This window comes from Ruditapes philippinarum, unplaced genomic scaffold (genome assembly GCF_026571515.1).
Source record: "Ruditapes philippinarum isolate M1 unplaced genomic scaffold, ASM2657151v2 ctg826_1_1_1_1, whole genome shotgun sequence".
NCBI lineage: Eukaryota > Metazoa > Mollusca > Bivalvia > Venerida > Veneridae > Ruditapes > Ruditapes philippinarum.
The window spans coordinates 48,330-68,888 of record NW_026858472.1 but is presented as its reverse complement, the minus strand read 5'-3'; the positions used below and the strand labels follow the sequence as shown (position 1 = coordinate 68,888).

The window sequence follows — 20,559 nt, the reverse complement described above, 5'->3', positions numbered from 1 at the left end:
ATTAGAGATTTGACTGAATCTCGCCTCTAATTCAGATGTTAGCTTTTCTTATCCGAATTGCGTCCAAATCTTTAGCTACGTAGTCTGAGTCTTAATAAAAAAGATATACGATTCATGAAGGAAAATGAGTTAAGCGTGGGGAAAGAATTTTCACTGTATCGTTTAAAATTACCTCGTATGAAGCTTCGGAAATTGTAACTAAACTTTGGCTAGAAATCTCCTTAAATGTCCCATGAAATGTAAATGTATCGGTTAACGGTAATAAAGCATCTAGAACGAGGCTTTGCAGATTGTTCAAATACGTGATGCCATTAAAATGAACATTCACATATTTGCTTTCAATTGCTAAAAATAACTATAAATAGCTCTTCTTGTACTTTCAGCAGCAAGTTACCTAATCTAGTATATGACACTATCTGATAGATATGTGCAGTTCTACATTTTTTCCTTTATCATAATTATATTGTTTCTTCTTCCGGAGGTTTTGGAAGACCATTGGATCTCTCTGATACGATAATTATATTTATATTTTTTTGTTTATCTTAAAACAATGCATTTTGGCCTAGTCATATCACATTGAACCTTCCCCCCTCTCATAGAAAAGAACATGGTATCTTTGATACAATTTAAAAAAAAATGCGTTCATCTCTTTCACTTCAATGTATTGTGAGATAATGATACCTGTATGCATGTTTGCTTAAGTTGATCAAAATTGTGTCGTCTGCATGCAAATATAGACACCGACTTTATGTCAAGATAAAACCGATACTTGAATTTGAACGTTTGCGGAATATGCATTACGATATATGATTGCATTTTGTTCAGGAAATAAGACAAAATAAGATAGCCATGATAGAATTTGTTCTTTTCGGATTATTTGCCGCATTACTAATAGCGTTCGTAATGAGGAGAAAAGATGTTCGGGAGGGAACACAAATTCCCGGACCAAAAGGATTGCCTATTGTAGGAAATATCACCGAGGTTAATACAGAAAATATGCATGTTAAGTGCTTCGAATATGCTGGCAAGTTTGGCGACATTTTCCAAGTGAAATTACTGAATCAGAGACTTATCGTCTTAAATTCGGAGTCATTAACCCGACTGGCCGGCTCAACAGATCGTTACAAACAATTTATGAATGACAAACCAGGAAGTTTCTACGGAGACATGTTTTTCTATGACTCTCAATGTACTGTGTTATGTAAACATGGGTTTAGTGCCGAGCACAATGGTTACAGAAAAGGATTTACAAAGGCTACAAAAGACATTATCATTGGATGCGTATCTCTTATAGCAAAGATTGAGTCCGCTAAAAACCTAGATTTTGAGATAGTTTCTGAGATAAAGATGTCACTGGCAGACACATTGTCATCCTTGGTTAGTATTTGAATGTTACCTTATATCAGTCAGTATTAGTCGTTTTCTTAATCACACGAGAACACTTGTAAGTTTTTCAGAAACAACATTTCAATTATGATTCGAAATACCCTTATGTCTTTATTATCTTTGTTACAAATAAAGAGGATATATACTCTTTGCAATATATGAGCCGCGTCATGACAAAACCAACATACATGTAATGGGTTTGCGACCAGCATGGATCCAGACCAGCCTGCGCATCCGCGCAGTCTGATCAAGATCCATGCTGTTCGCTTACAAACCCTATTACAGGTAGAGAAACTGATAGCGAACAGCATGGATCCTGATCAGACTGTGCGGATGCGCAGGCTGGTCTGGATCCATGCTGGTCGCAAACGCACTATGTTGGTTTTGTTATGACGTGGCTCATATGTATTCACAACACAGATATTTAATGAACACTCGGAGGGAAATATTAGGTGTATATTGATAAAACTATGATTTATTTAATCAGATGAGGATTAGGAATACCGTTTGATATTTGATGTCGGTTTGTAAAATACTCGGTATAAAAAAAATGAAATGGACCAGTAACTTTACGCAATTGCGTTTAACTTGTTTACTTATTTATTTTTGCAGCATACATTTTAAATTGAAACTTTAAGCTACAGTCTCAATTACATCCCGGCAGAGCCACGGCAGAGCCCCGGTAGACGTCCGGGGTGAACCGGGAACGACCGGGGAAGCACCGGCATGAACCGTAGCTTCACCTGGGCTCTGCCTGGATAATCCGGAGCGCATCCTGGGTGGTTGGTTGGGAACTACCGTAGTGCTGCCGGGGTAAGCGTGACCGCAACAATAATTTCACCCCGGATCGTCCCGGATCATCTCGGTAAGTTACCGGGATGGTCCTGGGCTCTGCCGGGAGTAAGTGAGACCGCAGCTTTATATGCACTCTGTGTATTCTCATTATTTTGCTCTAAGTTTGACGGAAAATTCCGAACAATGTTCGATTAACATAAGTGAAAAAATGTTATATCATCAAATAACTGAAGGACGCGAAATACGTGTAAACATATATCCATATCTATATTTCAGTTGATTGGCAAGCAGTTTAAGGGAGATGATCCAAACAGAAAGTTGATAGGGGAGTTTTCCGATATTACGGATTTCTTTTTGCAACCAAGTGTAAACGATGCTTTACAAATGTTTCCGTTCTTGCGTCACCTTCCGGGATCGTATGGAAAGCAATATAAGCGTGCTACGAAAGCAATCGAAGCAATAATTGATGTTTATTTCCATCAACAAAAGGTACGGGGAATTTTTGATGTCGCTTTTCTTGTCGCTGACCTTTACCATGTAACGCAATATAAGTTACCCGTGGATATGTTTTTAGAAAAAAATATTTCAAGATTGTTTAACTTATCGTTGATTAATGTGCACATAATAATTATGAACTGTTACTAGAAAGTTCAAAAGAACTGTCAAATGTTACCTTAATTTACGCTCCTTTTTTGTTTTCAAATATACATATTTATATATATATATAGGAAAGTTATGATCCTGAAAAGGTGAGAGGTACAGTCGACCATACATTAAAAGATCAACTAAAGGAGATAGAAATGGGCAAGGAACCGTTCTTTACAGACGAAAGAATTATCTCCCAGATACTGGAAATAATGAGCACTGGTAGGTTATGTAAAATGAAACATTGTTTTATAAACAAATTGCGCATGTATGCGACGCTCTCTCAACAAACTTTAAAAAGGACAGCCTATTCATGTATTTTCTGTTTTCTTTATTTGTTTAAATACGCATGCGTAAAAAATGGTCGAATAAATTTGCATCCTTTTCAAAAAGATCTTGTAAACACATTTTCTTTATTTACAAATATCCTTTTATGCAATATGTCAGTGATATTTGCGATTTTTCAAGCACTTCTTTAACAATGACATCAATCGTAATAAAGCCTTATTTTCAGAGGTTTGAATAAATTAGAAAAAAAACAACATTATATAGAAAACTTGTCATTATAAATGAAAGTTAAATATATCCGAAATTGAAGACTGATATTTATCTATGCACATCACGTTCAAACATACTTGTATTAGTAGTTTATTTTTTTTATTTTAGGTGGCCTTGTTTTATTAATTCATTTTGTACTCGGATGATTTAGAAATATATATCGTAATAAGAGATGGAAGATGCTGGTAAACATTCAGTACGTTATTAATGATTTAGTTTGCTATAAAAACTTTTGATTTTAGGAACTTACTAGTATTTGCTATATGCTAACAAGGAACGACCCAGTTGGCCACAGGAATGCTTTTATTTCATTTCTCTAAAGATTTTTAATGTTGTTGATTTGCTGTTATAGTTTCCAGAAAAGTTACGCACTGGCCAGTTGCCTGAACCATATTTTGCTTTAGTTGATTTTTGTGGCAGTTAGTACAGTTTTAGTGATTTAGTATTTTGTATGGAAGTCACAATAGCGCTTTGCTTACAATTTGCTACTTTTATTACAAATAATTTCACATTCAGCATACTACTGGCTTCATGAGGTGTACATCTTACATGATCTAGAACCATTATCTTACCTTTATAAAACCCCATAAGTGCCCCTCTAAAGGATAAAAAATAGTTTCTTTATAAGGCATAGTGTGTCTTATAAGGAACAACTTTTGAATGTCCCTATGAGTTCGGTATAACCAGACTTTTGCGGTGAAATATTAACCTTATTTATTATAGGCCGATACAATCAGATGAATGATTTCGAAATATCGTTATCCGTCCACTCGTCCGTTCATTTTAAATGCTTTCACTTACGAACCCTAAGGTTGTTATCTTTATCACAACATACTAAAATGAATGACAAATGACATAACACAATATCATAATCATATTTTATGCCATTATATTTCAAAAGTGTTTCCTTTACTGTAAGCACGTTTTGCTAGACATTGCTCAGCTTTAATAATAAGTAAAGATGCCAACTTTATTTTCACTCACATTCTGAGTAGCATCATACAAAGAAGGTTTTAATCAAGTGATTTGATTCATAGATATACAGCTATGGAAGTTGGGGGTATCAATTGAACGAATTTGCATATTTCCTGTAACACGTCTGTCTATTAATTGCCATTGCATAAAGGACTAAAACAATTTTACGTAGATTATTAGCAAGGAGGAGCATATGTAAATATATAAACCTTTTACATAGGTATGTTGACAACGTGGGCTTTCTTATCGAATGCTTTGCTATGTCTGTTGAACCATCCGGAATGCCAAGAGAGGATGTTTCTTGAGCTGGCCAAGGTTATAGGTCGCGCAAGGGAATTGGACGTGAAGGACGTGTCAGATTGTCCGTATGTTGAAGCTGTAGAGCTTGAAGTGCATCGATATGTACCTGTAGTAAACTTCCTCGATGCTAAACATTGCAACGCAGACTTGGTGTTTGAAGGGTATGACATACCGAAAGGCAGTATGGTAAGTAAGAAAGCTATGAAGATAAACGAATACATGAATCATTTGTATGTCCTCTATCCCATTAAACCCTGATTTAACCAATAACTCTTCTTATCCTCCTCCTAACAAATATCCTTAAATCACGTGCTAATAAGATAATCAAAGAAATTTGTATGATTGATGTTTGCGGCTATTCTGCTCTTTATTCAAGTGTACATTCCGCGTTCGGCGTGATGATTACTTATTGCAATAGTTTAAAAATAGTCCAATAGTGAATATTGCAAAGATGATGCTAGTAAAGTTGCACAGATTTTGTGACTATCAAGAACAGATCCAAGCGAATTAATTCCAAAGTTTCTGTCCCGTATTATGTGCCTATTTATCTTTTGGATTTTCTCTTTAAAACCTCAGAATAGACCTATTAACACGCGATATGTGCGTTTGCCGTTTATTTTAATTTTTGGACACAAAATGTCATAAACAATAGTCCGACAAAATAACAATAGAATGTTTTTTTTTGTACATGATATTTGTCATAACTTTGATTATTGTTCTTGCAATATATAAACAGCTATACTTATTAATATTTACATTATGCTAGGTTCATGCAAATGTATGGTATATCCACCATAATGAAAAGATATGGGGCGACCCCTGGAACTTCCGACCAGAAAGATGGCTTGGTGAACAAGGAAATCTTGTGCCTAAAGATCATACCTTCAGAAAAAAGTACGTGTATACTAAACTTTCAAACATCATGTTACATAGTTTGAAGTTTCAGAAAAAAATGTAATGTGTTTAATGCTGACAGGAACAAAATAAATTAAGAGTGCACAGAAAACAAGTTAAAGTGACAAAGCTATCAAGTTGAGCTGAATTAGCTTTTTTATTTCAATAGATTGACTATTACAATAATTGATAATGACAATGTGTAGAAAAAAGCAATTAAAACTACCTAAATATATAAAAGACTGCCTGACTCTTATTATCAAATGGGCGTGCGTTACCGATTGATTCCGAAGATTATTTATTGAAAATTACTTGGCTTATGTGTTTTATTTATTATTTTTGCGTATCAAAATATATAATTGAAAACAATTATGGCAAAATGTAAAGTTATCTACCTGAACACTAACAATTAGATGGGCATAATATATCACTTAAAAATGTTTACACGTTATACATAATATCTTATATATTTCAATATGTAATACTGATAGAGAAATGTACAGATATAAATTATACAAATTTTAAAACATTTCAATATAAAGGGTTACTTCTCTCACTTCGTTCACACATTTGTATTCATATGAATGCACACGCACGTACATTCGCAAAAACATGCACACACATTATAAATACAACGTGGTGTTCAAATGGTATGTGGGTTTTCATTGGACACTATAAATAAAGTAAATAAAGTTAACACTCTCTGATGGTTGCATTTCCTGCTACAGCTACCGACAAATTCTTTAGGTCGAGCCTTTAAAAACCGAGGTTTCTTGTACTTGAAACCTGTTGAGGAAACAGCTGTCGAAGATAGTATCCGATGCACATTATCCTCTAAAGATAATGATACTTGATGGTTAATAATTATGATGTTCTTTATATGATGGTAAATATAAATAAATGTATTTTACAAAATTATATATGGGCTGTATGCTGTTTTAAAAAAAGATAGTACAGCTAAAATTGTTTTACATTCCAGCTGGTTCCCGTTCGGTTACGGTCGACGACAGTGTGTAGGGGAACAGTTCGCACGGTCCACGTCGTTTTTGTACCTGGCGTCGATATTTAGACGTTGGAAATTGGTGTCCTCTCCCGGTCAGTCAGTATCATGTGATCCGAGAGACAAACACAATTATGATTCTTTAGCTACAATACGACCGAAACCTTTCTTCGCTCGTTTTGAGGAAAGATACTGACTCGAAGTTATTGACATTTCAAATGATTTATAGAAAAAAGAAACATATCTTAGAAATGTACCCTTATAGAAAATTGTTATGTTCTTTAGACTGCAATGTGCATATAAGTTTTGAGAAAAAAAATCCGAAGGGATGACAATTCCCTTATTTGAAAAGAAATATAGAATATATAAATCATGTGCGATAATCCGGACAATTTCTGTGAGGCCACAACAAATGAAACATTAATTGGGGACCCCACATCGACAAAATCGATTTCACTGGTTCTTTATATTTCAACAAAAACCTTTAGATTACAAATACAAAATGACATTAAAGATAAAAAGTATGAACTAAATTTATATATCTTAAATTTATATATTTACAGAAGATTTTTCGGTTAAGTTTAACATAAATTAATATGATGTGTCTTTATGCAACAATTTTTTTTAAAATAACCATTTTTGCAAAAGTCGATGAAAGAGAACTCACGATTATTAAAATATAATCATAGTTATTATGAATGATATTTGTTTTCACAGAAATTTATTGAATACCACTGAATGCATTTGCTATTTTTTATCATAAATATATAATTATGTAGTTAAAACGGCAAACAACTTTTACATTGTCTCCTCTTGTCATTCTTTACTTGTTCTTTTGTCAATTCTGCTAAATTGTTAAACCTTCTGCTAAATTGCTGAATTGTTAAACCTTCTGCTAAATTGCTCAATTGTTAAACCTTCTGCTAAATTGCTAAATTGTTAAACCTACTGCTAAATTGCTAAATTGTTAAACCTGCTGCTAAATTTTTAATCCAATATAGCCTAAGAGCATGTATAATGTTCAGATTCGATGTACATTTACAAATACATGTATTTTATAATATCCTTTCGTCAAATATTCTTTTTATTAACATATACAGGGTAAAACAATTTCTGACAACAGTAACATGCATTAAAAGTAGATTGGTCTAAAATGGCACATTTTCCATAAACATTTCAAATTTTGATAAAAAAAACCCAATAAAAATGTATCATTCGGATATTTTAATAAAATCATACTTTTTATTAGCATTAATGCAACGAAAATTAATATTTTGTTCAACAAATTTATAGATAAGTAATATTGGATAATGTATCTCATACTTATTAACAATATCCATATATTTTGTGATTTATTGTTACGTATGATACTAAATACTATTGATATACTTATTTATGCTATTACAAAGCTTTTATTATAGATCAATTCACTTTTTAATATGATTATATAATCCACCTATCTGGTATTGGACATGATTTATAATAGAACAAAATGCACAAGACGTTGAAAATGTAACGTTTTTAAACTGTTTTCTATTCAAAATATGTTTAACCACGGATCTTAATTATCTATAATATATATCCGTGGTTTAACTGACTATTAAAATAATGTCTTATTTATCTTCCGTTGATCATCATTTTATTTTATGGCTTTAATCTGACCAATGTAATTAATATTTATTTTGTTTACCTCCATTTACGAACTTTGACGTATATTCGTGTTTCCACGAGTTAACTATAGCTATAGTTAACACTATTAAAAATGTCATCTACTCAAAAGAAACAATATAGCAATTTATACAACATTTGTTAACCAATATGAACTTAGTTAGGATATATATAGATATACTGTTGCCCGTTGTAATATCTGTCGGGGGAATGTTCCTTCAGGCAATGTAATAGATTAACTACTTAGCCTTAATCAGGGGGTTTATTTTTATGTAATCACGTGGAAAGAACTGCATGACATTGTATAATAGTTTATGACTCTTTGAAAAAAGTTAATACTTAACGTAAGTATCCGAATCGTTTGATTGTGATAGGTCTAATGAAATAACAGTATATAGTATTTGCTTAAACGTTTACAAATACCTTTAGTCATGTTTAAAGGGTATTTTATCTGTACAGGCAAACCGATAAGTGATCGATTTCTTACTGCTATTTATAGTCACAGCTATATAATCTGTACACAAATTAGAACAACGCCGAACTTAATATATTTAGAACTCCAATAAAAGACACACTTTAAAGCGACATTGATATATTGGTTTATACTGTGTTAAAACGTGATGATTTAAAGCATTGAGTAATTTAATTAGTACATGTGATGAGGTCTTAATATTCTTATACTAAGTATCGGATTATCACCTGCCACAAATGCCACCTAAACAACCCGCGAAGCCGACAACTGGTTTAAGACCAAAAAGTACAAAGACAACAGAAAATGGGTAAGTATAAGTAGATCTCTTGTTGTGGAATGTAAGCACACTGTGATTTTCATTTGTAAACATGAATTTAACATATTGTGTATTTTATCTACATAAAGCAAGACAATTTGTATCATATTGAGTGTTATCAATCATCATGAAAGCAATATTCATTATATTTATTTGCTAGGTATATATAATGTATACTTACACTTAAGTAAATGTTTAACACCTTTAAAGTAATTTACCGCTTTAACTATCTCTGTTAGAAAACAATTAATGAGCTATGACTTCATACAAGGCAAACGTACTTACCTGCATCTGAATCAAAGAAATATTTTTAAGTCATGACTTATACAAACATACCACAGGGCCTCGATGAGTATAGAAATGAAAACACTATTTCTTGTTGTAGAAAAGACGGAACGAAAACACCTAAAGAATATGATGCTGAGGAAAAACCTTGATATGTTAGCTTCCTTATTACTTTATTACTTTTGCCATCAAATATGAACTTGTTGGAATAAACAAATATGAACTTGTTGGAATAAAAATTTTAGTTATTGTTGTAGAAAAGACGGGACGAAAACACCTAAAGAAGAAGGGGATACCCGAGAGCAGATCTTAGAAAGAGAGAATATGATGCTTAGGAAAAACCTTGATATGTCAGTATCCTTATTAATTTTACATATGTTGAAGTAAAGTAATCATTCTCAGAAACAGAAATACACAACGCAAATCCATGAATCAGTTTTACAATTAATTCATTTACTTTTTTAAAACTGGCAGTAGTATTTTGTACTATTTGGTTTGTAACGAATATAGTACGGCCGTATTATGTACATATCTAAAGAGCTTCAGAAGCTACTTATGTCAAACTTTTTCTGCCTCCTTACAGGTTTTAATTATTTTACTGTGGTGCATCGTCATAATGAATACAAAAAATATGCTATAATAGCTTTTATTATAAGTATTAAAACATATTAACCTAATGCATGCATTAAAGAGTTAATATAATACAAATAAGAACACAATTCTATGTTGAATTATTTTGTTTATCTTTCAGGCCTGAAATAATGAAAGAATTTCACAAGACCGTACCCGAAAATCACATGCAAGCTATGTTTTTCGAAACCCTTCATGAGTAAGTTATTGTGATCTTAATATAGATAGACAATCTTTTAAAACACATTTATATATAACACGCTTTCTGTTTTTATAGAAACCTTATCAGACGGATTAACGTGCAATCATATGCGGGAGATAAAACGATCATGAGAATGAAATAATGGTGATTTAGTTGTAGCAATTTGTGTGAGATATCATGACACATCTTCCCCCTCCGTGAAGTCAACCTAATCATGTTCATAATATGCCGAACTTTATTTTTTATTTAAAAGAATTATAATCTATTTCATAAGATAAGGAAATACATGTCTTAATTGTAACATGCTTAACTCTAGTTTTAGGGCAACATATTATATAAGATGTAGTCATTTAATGATACAAATTTTAATCATTTTAAAAAGAAGAAAATACATATGGATATAATTTATATTTCAACAGTTTAGAGCTCAAAATTCAGAAGTACGAATCAAGCACAGGACTGACAACAAGGTATTATTTTCATGTTGTAATCAGCATATTTTAAAGATATAGAAATCGTATGCCTTTGTATTAACCGTAGCACATTTTGTTTGTTCAGAACATGTTTTGAATGTCATGAGAGTAAGACGTACTTTAACATTTTACTAATTGATGATATAGATTATGGACCATCTCATTATCACTTAATAGTGGATTCGTCTACGATCGCTACATTTTCCAAAAGTATTTCAAATGTTAATAAAAACAATAGAAATGTATCGTTTCGGTTTTCTTATAAATAAAGTTCCTAGTATTTTAGTATAAATTTTTTATGGTGAATTTTGTTCTAAGAACAATTAATTATCTGCTTTAAAAATGTAATATCGGATCATGTATCACACATTTAACAACAACATACAAATATAATTCTTTCGTGGCTTGTTGTTATCTATGCTATCTAATTCTATCAACATAATTATTTATTGTTAGTCCTTCCACTTTAAACCAATCCACTATTGTAGCATATTATAGTCCCAGTATCGACATGTTTTAAATGGTGACGAGATATTTTTAAACAGTACATCTGTATAAATATATTTTTTTAAAATCAAATCTAAATTCTTTAGATTTATTTAAAACTCTGTTTGATAGTAAGTTTGCATAAGATTGCAGAATTGTCTTTATATTTTCAGAGGAAGTCTGTCTGATCTCCAAATTGACCTTGACAGAGAAAGAGCAAATTCGAAAACGCTAGATAAACAAGTCAAAGAGAAAAATAGGATGATGTATGGTTTTATTTATTTCTGCCCATTGTTTTCTCGTTTAGGGCACACACATTTTTTTACTTGGGGACCATATGCAGCTTTTCAACTTACGTGTCACATTGACGGTTCCATGATAACTGCCATATGAACACATCTACGGATGTTTCAAAATTCAAAATTGTACCAGTTCATTTTAAATGTTGAATTTTGCTTAAGCCGGTGCTAGGGGGCGTGGACGGTAGTTTGCACTTGACAATAACGTCCATGAACAGGCTCAATCAAACCGAGCCTGCACCATTTTCAATTTTGCCATGTTGGGCTTTCTTTAGGGATTCTTATTTTCTCTATTTTTGGTTCTATATTTACCCTGTAAATTGTAAACAAAACCTGTGATTGAGCACTGATACTGGATAAAAAAGAGTTAAAATAATGTATGAAAGATGGTTCATGCTTAACATGGGCCATTAAGAAAATCTTATGTAGCCTCATACTATACTTCGATAAATACTGATGTGTTCCTGGTTTGAAAGAATCTATTTATTAAGTCTAATTTGTTATACATATCAACTTGGTGCTCAACGAAATAAAAAATAAATAGTACATACTTTATAACATACTTAGATTAGAAATAAGCTTTTACAGTTCAGTTAAACGTTATGCTTTTATGTCTATATGTTTGCAATTTCAGAGATGATTACAGAAAATCTCTTAATGAGAAAGATAAGGAACTAAAAGCATATGGAACAGAGCTAGAGTTGCAAAGGTCACATAACAGGTAATAGATAAATACATATCCAATTCTATAATGACTTGAAAATATTCTAACATGGAAATATCCTTACTAAACTACACTAAGATAAGACACACGTAATTGTGCTAACAATTTTAGTTAGCCAGCGTCTAAAATGGGCGTCAATCATAATTATAATTTATAAACATAATTCAACAGGTATTAGACGTGTTTTGTCAATTCAATTGATGTATTTAGTTTTATATGCATCCTTGCTGATAAACAATTCTAATAGCTTATCCTTTAATTAATATAACGGTAAAGACCCTTCTTGACGTAAAGATTTCATCATCTATTCTATGAGTGTAAAATCTGGTTAGTTTTCTGTACTATCTCGCTTTTTGTATGCTTTTAGACATTCATCTGAAGCCATAGATAAACTTCAGAAACTCCAGTTAGAATATGATGACATTAGAAATAACATGTAAGTACTTTGATAAAGACAGATTAATGTTCTTTTTAAAATAAAAAAAACCCCAAACTTATAAAGGTTTTCAAGTATTTTTAACATCAATCCCAAGGAGCGGTTTGGAGTCAGCCGTTTCTGTATATTTACGCCTTTTCGGCGGATAATTGCAGTAGATTTGCATGTGCGGCAAACAGGGGGAAATAAGGTAGAGCATTCTGTAGCGCGAGATATAACAATCTAAATGTCATCGTTGAACGGGGCTATTTTTAAGATTTTGCTTGTGTCAATATCAAAAGAAGTGGATATCTATATCATTAATGACTGGTGCTTGATCAATTTAAGAAATATTAAATGCACGAGATTACGAAATCGATGTTTGTACCATTTTCCTTGTCCTTAAATCAGCCCTTTTTCTTTTCATTATAAATCGTACGATCAGAACAATATGCAATGATATAAATTTTCATTTCAAAATTTTCCCTACCCTTTATATTAATACAACTTATGAACTTTAAGATATGTTTACATGAATTAATCATGAAGTAATTATGTTTTTGTTTTGTTTTTTAACTAGGATAGGAAAGGAGTCAACCATCATCTCCTTATCAAAAGAAGTGGAAAATTTAAAGAACGAACTTGCCAAAGCAGAAAAGTAAGTCGGGTAGGATTCAGTATACTAACTAACCATTATTCTATAAGGGTAGCCATTTTACAAGAACATTGGAAGGTGTAAAACTTATAAATATAGATTTTATGGAGTATCTAGTACACGATGTAAAATAACATGAAATAGAAACACGTTTCTTTTGTAAAACATTAAGCTGAACATTTAAATCACCGCATGAAATAAAATATAAACAAGGTATTCTTAAGTGCAACTTAAGATTTAATGGTGATGCCATTTTTGGTGTTCCTCTTTTTCTAAATACATGATGAAATTGGATATCACTTAATATCAAATTCACAAAAATGACAGGACTCACAATTGTCAATGTTTATAATTATGCTGAAAATATTGGGGTAATTCTTTCACAGTTTAACAGAACCATTTAAAGCCCACAGTATAAATGGTTATAGTTCTAGAACTAAAATTGCTTGTTCAAAAATTATCTTGAATCAAACAGGACCGTTTATCAAACCATTCTAGTTCTTTACCTACCTGTGAGTATTCTTATACTTGCAGAATAAATTCGACGTTAAAAGAAGATGCTGCAAAAATAGTAACCTTGCGGGCAGAACTGTCAGTATCTTATATACACCAATTACAAAAATTTTCCTGAGAGAGAACTATGTCATGAACACAGTTTAGATAAAGTTCTTTTCATATTAAACATCTGTTACAAAATTATTTTTAGTTTCTTAAAATGTTCTTTACCAACGAAGATGTTGCAAAAGACAAGTTCGATTTATTGCTTGCTTTGATCAAATGGGTCATTTTTCTTTGCAACATAATTCATGTATATTTTGAATTAAAATATTCATAAGGCCGGTAGAATACGGAAGTGAAAAAATCTGATGTCTATTGGATTTCTTCGTTGGCATCCATGAAGAGCCTCTAAATTTATCATACTTTAGGCTTGTTTTATGTTTCCCTTCAGAAATGGTTATGCTAAGGAACATCAGGAACGTATTACAGAAATAAAGGAACTGACAAGAAAGCTTAAACAAAGAGATATGATGTTTAAAGAAAACGAGGCACTTTTGCATCAACAACAGTAAATATCGTGTCAAATTTCCTAATTCAAAACTTTAGCTGTCGTATACTAAAACATATATTAAATAACAATAAATATATACTACTGAGTAAAATTTTGAGCAAATTCACTGCTTTAAACTTGATTCTATCAATTATTTAATTCATTGAAATAAGTTCTTGAAGAATTAAGAGGCTACTTAATAAGATTTATGACGTTAACTTGTAAATAAAAAAATAAGCAGCTGAGTTGAGTTTATTTAAACAACAGACCTTATCAAACTGAAATTAAATATTTTTGCGAAAAACTAAGTAACAGTTAATGTATAAAAACATCCAAGCAAATACAACAGAAACAAATGTGTGGCATTCGTGTACGTGAACATACGTATCGTAACTGCCAAAGTTTACATTTTTAATTTAATTTCAAAATACCTGTGTTTTTGAATTCCTATCGTTTCACAGAAAAACCCTCGAAGAAAGAAACAATGTAATAGAAAGATTAAATGCAGAAAACACTCACAATCCAGCAGAAAATGAGGAAAAGGATAAGGAGCTATCCGACCTACGGTTTGTTCAATTTTTATAGAGCGTACATGCCATGACTATTAAGGTTTTGATGTGACAATTAAGTCACGATGGCAAAATAAACACTTTACTAATGTCCCTAAAACACTGATTATGTAAATTTAAAACTTTACTGTGTTGGAGATTAAATACTTCTTAAAGCGGTGCTAGTGGGCTTGAAAGATGTGGAACCTTTTTATTATCTCTAATGAACATACCCAATCAAACCGAATTTTGTTTACTTTTCACAAAATTTGTTTTTATTGTTCTAGAGGGATGTACTATTTTATTAGCTAAAAGGTGTATTTTTATCCAAGAATATTGCATTTACAGGAATACCCTTGACGAACAAACAGAGCTTTTTCAATCTTTAAAGGAAGACAAACAGAAATTATTACACGAGAAAACTGAAATGGAAATCGAGCTGTCAAAGCTGAAGTATGTATCAATTTTGGTATCACTATTTTATTTAGTCAAAATGTCAACACATTTAATAAAGCTGACTGGTTAGCGGTGATTTGAAATACATTTTTCTTGTAACCTTTTCACCTTTCCTCCTAAAGAAGCATCTTATTTTCAGTGCACTTTTGAACCAAAAAGAAAATACTATAGCAGAACTCGAATCAAGACTGAATTCACCAACAGAGAACAGGTATTGTGCTCTTTTATATGAATGTTTTTCTTTAAAATTAGAGGTACACAACAGCTTTTATATAATACTGATGATAAACATGATCTTTATTGTGAACCTGTATTTTTCTATGAATATGCAAATTTCTTTTGTGACTTTATTTGAAGAATAGAGCATATATGATAAACTAAATCGCTTATCTGTATTTCCTAAAAAGCTAATTTTTGGTTTCTTGAATCATTTTTGAAATGAATTGTATCCAATTTATTTATTGTTTTAAAAATGTAAGTTTTATCATAGATATATCAAACTTTTGAATTATTTGATAACATAAAATCGAAGCTGGCTTTTATGTATAGGTCTGAAGTGGAATGTTCTGTTATCGATCAAACAGATGAACTCAACAGATTGACGAATGAATTAAAGGAAGCCAAAGTGTAATTTGTTTTACTCGATTGTAGTTTTAGTAAAGGCAAATAGCCTACCATCATTTATGATCGATAATTTGATAATTTTATAATTATATATAAGTCAGTTGTTATATTAAATACTATTCCGAATTTCTTAAACACCACAAGAAAATGCAGATTTGATTTTTTAGAATAGCTTAATGTAAAGCCTGTTATGACACTGGTTTAAGTAGCTAGTAAAATATTTGTCATAAAGAAAGCAGTTCTTTATTATTGCATCTAATCTTATGTTTTTTTTCTATTTCATAGCGTCAATGCCAAAGTCACGAGAGAAAAGGAAAAGCTTGAATTGTAAGTTATGCCGATAATGAAAATTTCAAATGAGATACCTCAGTGTTGAAAAAGATACAGTATTTAATTTATCTGAATGTAACATACAAGTTTTATGCAAATGACTTGAGCTATGGGATACCGGTATTAAGCAAAATGTATTTAAGGTTTGATACAAACGAAAGTAAAACTTTCCAGGTAATTCAGTATTTCTAATTGTGGCCGTATATGCAGTTAACGAGATTTGTCCATTTCGATCCGTACATAGCTTTCCCATAACCAATTAGATAGGATAATTTTTAAACCACTGTGAGTAATCAATATTCGGAATAAACATAAGGTTTTTGCTTATTAACGAAAAGAATATTTTTCGAATACCCGACTGTACGACAATTCCTAGCATTTTTTCATTTTTGGAAATGCTAAAACTTGTTTACAAACTCATTAAATACAGATAACACGTTTTATGTTTCAAAAACATTATGGTTCCCTTTTGAAGCACATGTCACGAGGCGTTTGACAAGCTCGAAAAGACAGAAAAGAGAATAAAACAACAACAAGATGAGCACAATAAAGCGATAAAGAGGAAAGATGAGTACGTAAAGTGAAAATACCTTTATAAATTTTTGTACTGGTTAGACTAGATTCGATATGAATATTTATGCTGCTCTGTAGTCATGTTATTTGAACAACTCATTACTGAAATACTTGAGAAAATTTAGGCTATAATTTTATTCCAATCATTGCTTTTGTCAAATAGAAAACTTTCTAATGCTTAAACAAGTTGCTACATTGTCACGCAAATCTTATCCTTGTCTGGTACATATCCGATCCAAGGTTGGTTAGAGGCATTTATGTCAAATATGGCGTCAGGGTTTAATTCAACAAATAAAACAAAAAAGGATTACGGACTTATTTCAATTTATTTTCTAGTACGAACTTTTATGCTTCTAGATTATCTGTGCAGATTATAAGGCATAAACAGTTATGAAAACAAGCGGTATTCAGTAGCATTCACATATAAGATGAATCTCTTTTTTTCAATCTTTTACATCATAGAATTATCCAGAAACTCCGCGCTGAAAAGTTGATGGTAGATCCAACAGGTGGTGGTAATGCAAATATAGAAACAAAGAGCCTTGTAGAAAAGTACGAAAAAACTGTGAAAGAACTTACAAATGCTAGGAACGAGATTGAGGAACTTAAACAAAGGTAAAGAATACAGAATAACTTGTTCATGCATTGGAGTTTTATTGTGATTGATAATCATTAACGATATTAAAATTGAAGAGATATGAAATCAATGACAAAAATAAGAATTATATTCCTTCAACAGCGTTGATAATTTGGCAGTGTACTCATTTTGATAGAAGGTACATTTTTGTTTATCCCTACTTTTTTAAAATTTTTATCAGTTTTATTATGAAATATATTTTGTGTTTTCAGGCTTCTCAAAATTCCTGGTGGAAGTTTGGTAAACGGCAGTCAAAGTATTTCTGACTTCACAGGAGACAACAGACCGGCCAAACTTTCGGAAAAATTCTCTGAACTTTATGAAAATGAATGGACAGTTGCATATAAAGAAGCTGCAAAAGAATTCAATTCAGATGAGAAAATAATTGGGCATCTTTATAAAACTGTGATAGTACTGGTTTTCCGCATGTTTCCTTTTTTGTTTTGCATAAAAGTAGTAATGGTTAAAAGAACTTTCATATCATAAATTGCATTTTTTACCAATATAATAAAAAAATTGCAAATACATTTACAAAATAAGAAATATCTTGAACACGGGATATTAAAGTTCTTTTGTATAAATAGGCAATAGTTGCATGAAACAAAATATAAAAACTAAACAATCTAGCTTGAACAGTTTCACAAAAGATATCTATTTACATGTATAAAGTATTTAACACGAATCTAAAAAGATTCTCCTAAAATAAACCTTGTAAATATTCTATTCAATGACTTGTAACGTAATCTATCTACAAGTACATACGTGTCCGTATTTCCATTCAAGTTTTATGTTTAGTTTAACACAATAAGGCATGTGTGCTACTTCGCTCTATGAAAGGTCAAGAGGTGTTCGAAGAATTTCAAATTCGTCAATGTTGCATTTTTGTTTCAGGACATTTTCGATTTTTGTAAGACTATCGCAGAGGAACATGAAAAGAGTATTCAAGCATGTGCATTAACTGTCCCGTATGCTGCTAGAGGAAGACTTAAAACAGATAAGGTAAAACTTATTTTCCTTTTTAAGTATTTTTCTTAGTTTTTAAAGGGGTTTGTTTATCCTGTAGTGAACTATGAAATATATGTTAATATTACAATATTTAGCAGAATGTTCATAAGTACTTGCTGGCGGGTTTTGCAAATAAAAAGTGAGCGTTAGATATTCCCAACTTTTTAAAAACCGATCGAATTATATAGAATTCGCAATTGAACATAATAAACTGACTTTTAAATTCTGTAATGATATGCTAGTATTAAGTATAATTATACAAATATGAATGATTAACAAATTGATTCAATCAAATGAAACCATCAATGATAATGAACTTTACTGAGTTTAGAGAGCTATAGAGTTCCCTCTTTATTCTAATAGTTGTTCTCTTTAAACTAAATTCTCTGAATTAGTTATTCTATGGAAGATGTGCTGGAAGGGATACGCGTACTGTTTTCGTAGTCTTCATATCAAAGAAATTTTTTTCTTAAAGTGTGTGGTATTTATTAAAACCTGTATGTTCATCTTTACAGATTGGTTTAAGCAACCTTCGCCAGTTGAAGGAGTTAAGAAAACTTGTTGCGCCACATCTTGTAGAAGGTGTATTCCAGGCAAGAATTAATTTTTACTCTTATCGTGTTGATTTGCAAATCAAATTAATGATAGTCAGGTGCCATTATTGAATATCTAATACTCATAATGTATTGACTTTAAAACACTTTAAATGCACATAGATGTTTTTTTTTCATTTCACTTATGACCAAAACACTAAATATGTCAAGAAAGCCATTGTCGAATTTTGCATGTGGCAGTTAAGATATCAATCTTATTTTGCTTGTACAAGTATACTTACTACACGATTGTAATTGACACAACACCATGTTGTTGTATAACTCTATAATTCCAACACCTTTTTGGAAATAAACACCAAAAATGGATTCATGTACATGAACAAGGTTTTGTACTATTCTTAGGAGTCTTGAAACAGCGTATTACAATTCATTGTTGCACATAAAATTATGCTAAGAGAATGTTTTGTACTTTGTTTCAGCATTTTCTCGACACAATGCAAATTAACTTGATGGGAAAGAGGACAACAGAAAAGTTCATGAAGAAATGTGTTGAAGTTTGTTGGTTGATGAACTCCCAGGACCCACCTGTTACTATAGATACAACATATTCAAAAGGTGCGGAATTCGACGGGGATAGATTCAGGTCATACACTAAGTCAGGAAAACTGATAGACTATGTTGTATGGCCACCTGTGATGTTACATAAAGATGGACAATTGTTGTGCAAAGGTGTTGCACAGGCCAGATAATGTTGATAGAAACTTAGAAACTGGGTGCTAAATTTCCAATTGATTTTTTGCATTTTGAATCTTTAGTAACAGGTTGCTCAATACATTGTATCAAACTGTGTAAGATGAATATGTAGACCATATTCAGTTTAATTTGAATACATATTTTTCAGAGAGGAATAATCAAAAGTGTTATACTGTGCGAGTATTTTTGTCTGTTAGTTTAGTACATGTGTTCTTTACAACTTGCATTTTTAATTTCTGTCTCGGCACTTTTACCGTATGTGTCGAGAGGACCAATGCCTAGTGTCATAAACTAAATAAAATACAAAATACATCTATTGTACTACATTTATGAATTTATCATTTCAGTATTAATTGATTCATTCATATGTCATAGACATGGATTGCTTTGTCGACCAAAAGTAATTTAAGAATTTGAAAACAATTGTGCTTTGTGTTCTTCATTGGTATTGTTTGATAAAAGAAAAAAGAAGAGTTGTGTTACTTTTTGAATTCCTATATGATACTTGTCTTGAATTACATGCTGGTTTTTTGACTGGTTAAGGCGTGGCTGTGTATCTCAATTGTTGCACTTACATCTTTATTTCCTTTGTTTTATTTTCATATTGTTTGTATTAACCATTTATCAAATGACTTTTATAGAAAGATAACAAAAAAACTAACTTGCATCTACTTTATTACACCATAAAGTTTATATTTGCCCATAATGAATGGGGACAAGCAAAACATTAGATATTGCTTAGAAATAAGCACCCATCAATGCCGAGTTGAATATTAAGTACGAGATAGTATATTTAGTATCATCGTCGGAATTGTAAAATTTAGAAATATCTCAAGAAATTAGCAAATGAGCT

General features: G+C 31.5%; 2 protein-coding genes across 2 annotated transcripts; both read left to right on the top strand.

Annotated features, from left to right (window-relative positions):
• The first annotated feature begins 728 nt into the window (after positions 1-728).
• LOC132753271 (vitamin D(3) 25-hydroxylase-like) lies at positions 729-6,893 on the top strand. Its single transcript, XM_060743722.1, has 6 exons — positions 729-1,377; positions 2,458-2,670; positions 2,910-3,048; positions 4,580-4,845; positions 5,426-5,553; positions 6,533-6,893. Exons 1-6 carry the CDS (start codon positions 850-852, stop codon positions 6,747-6,749), a joined length of 1,491 nt encoding a protein of 496 aa, XP_060599705.1. The 5' UTR covers positions 729-849; the 3' UTR covers positions 6,750-6,893.
• Positions 6,894-8,059: 1,166 nt separating this feature from the next.
• LOC132753267 (putative leucine-rich repeat-containing protein DDB_G0290503) lies at positions 8,060-20,170 on the top strand. The gene is made up of 21 exons (XM_060743718.1): positions 8,060-9,000; positions 9,552-9,644; positions 10,046-10,123; positions 10,546-10,596; positions 11,259-11,351; positions 12,019-12,105; positions 12,476-12,544; positions 13,104-13,181; positions 13,713-13,769; positions 14,128-14,244; positions 14,688-14,792; positions 15,123-15,227; positions 15,370-15,441; positions 15,780-15,857; positions 16,140-16,181; positions 16,660-16,755; positions 17,220-17,372; positions 17,607-17,805; positions 18,286-18,393; positions 18,915-18,992; positions 19,433-20,170. Exons 1-21 carry the CDS (start codon positions 8,930-8,932, stop codon positions 19,700-19,702), a joined length of 2,100 nt encoding a protein of 699 aa, XP_060599701.1. The 5' UTR covers positions 8,060-8,929; the 3' UTR covers positions 19,703-20,170.
• Positions 20,171-20,559: the final 389 nt, after the last annotated feature.